The sequence below is a fragment of the Mandrillus leucophaeus genome, unplaced genomic scaffold, assembly GCF_000951045.1.
Source record: "Mandrillus leucophaeus isolate KB7577 unplaced genomic scaffold, Mleu.le_1.0 Scaffold267, whole genome shotgun sequence".
Classification (NCBI taxonomy): Eukaryota; Metazoa; Chordata; class Mammalia; order Primates; family Cercopithecidae; genus Mandrillus; species Mandrillus leucophaeus.
Window position 1 is genome coordinate 3,363,870 of NW_012102776.1, and position 1,695 is coordinate 3,365,564.

Consider the following 1,695-nt stretch of genomic DNA (forward strand, 5'->3'; position numbering starts at 1 on the left):
GGGTTTCACCGTGTTAGCCAGGATGGTCTCGATCTCCTGACCTCGTGATCCGCCTGCCTCGGCCTCCCAAAGTGCTGGGATTACACGCGGAAGCTATTGCGCCCGGCCATAAAACACTTTATTAAACATAGAGGAAAATAACTGGCATGCAAGGATTTCTACCCAATCATCATTTGCCTAGAAGGACTTTTCACCCTTACCATGACAGCCTCCTGTGTGTGTGTGTGTGTGTGTGTACACATGTGTGTGTAAGTTGGGGTGGGGGAGAGTAGGGGGAAGGTGGCTGTGCCCAAGTGTCAGAGAGAGGCATATTGGACTCTAGGGTGGCATCCTGAATGCATTTTCCTATAGAACTGATATCAAGTGGGTTGCCTCAAAGGTTCATCTCATTCATTCACTCCCTTCAAGGCAATGGCCCATCTACCCTATATCCCATTTTAGAGATGCTCTGTGTTATCCACACACTCCATTTCTTTTACACTCCCCACCTCCAAGGGGTATGTATGCACATTCTGTCCATTTTACTCAAGAAACATGTTTCTTCTCTACTGCTTTGGCTTCAGTTCTCCTGACATTTCCACACTCTAGCAACAGCTCCCTCTTTGAACCACTGGAAAAGCCTGCTACCTGGCCCTTCTGCCACGTTATGTCCTCCATGTGTTGCAAGAAGCCTCTTCGTTAAGTCAATTTAAAAAAAAAAAATCACAAATACCTGCTTCAAATCTTTTCCCTTTCCTTTCATTCCTTACTTCTTGTTTCTTTCTTTTTTGGAGGGGGAATTATTGTTAATTGATAATATTTAATATTTAAACTCCTTAGATTCACATATGACTTCATACATTGGCTCCAACTAATTTTTTTCCAGTTTCATATCCTGGTACTCAAAGTCATGTACATTATTTTATTGCATAAAATGTCTCATCTTTCTCTAGAAATAACAGTCCTTGCCATAAATTCCTGCTTTTGTAACATGAAACGGCTTTCCTTTGGAGTGAGACCACTTTTCACCTGAAACATGCTCATCCTTCAACATCCAGCTTGTCTCCTCCTTAGGAAAACATCCTCTGTTCTGTTGGTGATACTGAAGGCAGTAAGTACCCTGAAAATGTCTTTGTAAAAGGTTTTGCCTTTAGTATTGTGATTACCCATTCACCTGTCTATCCCTTTCCAGAAATGTGAGCTCCTCAAGGGCAGGCTCCAAGTCTGACTTTCCTACTGTGCACATACGATGGTACTTGCCACGCCAAGAAACAAATCCTTACTGTTTGGGGAAAAAACAAAAGTACAAAGAATACAACTCTAATATGAACAAAACGAATGATAATATGCTGTTTAGAAAGTATTGAAAAACCAGGCACGTTGGCTCACACCTTGGGAGGCCGAAGTGTGGTGGATTGCTTGAGCCCAGGAGTCGGAGGCCAGCCCGGGCAACATAGTGAGACCCCGTCTCTCTTAAAAAACAAACGAACAAAAAAACACAGCCCTGGCAACATAGTGAGACCCCGTCTCTATTAAAAAAAAAATACAACAATTAGCCGGGCATGGTAGATTGTGCCTGTAGTTCCAGCTTTTCAGGAGGCTGAGAGAGGAGGACTGCTTGAGCCCACGAGGTCGAGGCTACAGTGAGCTGTGATCATCCCACTGCACGCCAGCCTGGGTGACAGGATAAGACCCTGTCTCAAAAAAACAAAAAAA

General features: G+C 43.7%; 2 protein-coding genes across 2 annotated transcripts in view; one reads left to right on the forward strand and one right to left on the reverse strand.

The window, feature by feature from the left end:
- The window catches only part of PDGFD (platelet derived growth factor D), a gene marked incomplete at its 5' end in the record, with an annotated part of 263,054 nt that overhangs the window by 128,693 nt on the left and 132,666 nt on the right, over positions 1-1,695 (reverse strand). The gene's annotated exons all lie outside the window — the stretch shown is intronic.
- The window catches only part of DDI1 (DNA-damage inducible 1 homolog 1 (S. cerevisiae)), a 3,557-nt gene continuing 2,396 nt past the window's right edge, over positions 535-1,695 (forward strand). Inside the window, 1 exon segment of the mRNA XM_011984410.1 lies at positions 535-601. Coding sequence (XP_011839800.1) covers positions 535-601 — 67 coding nt within the window.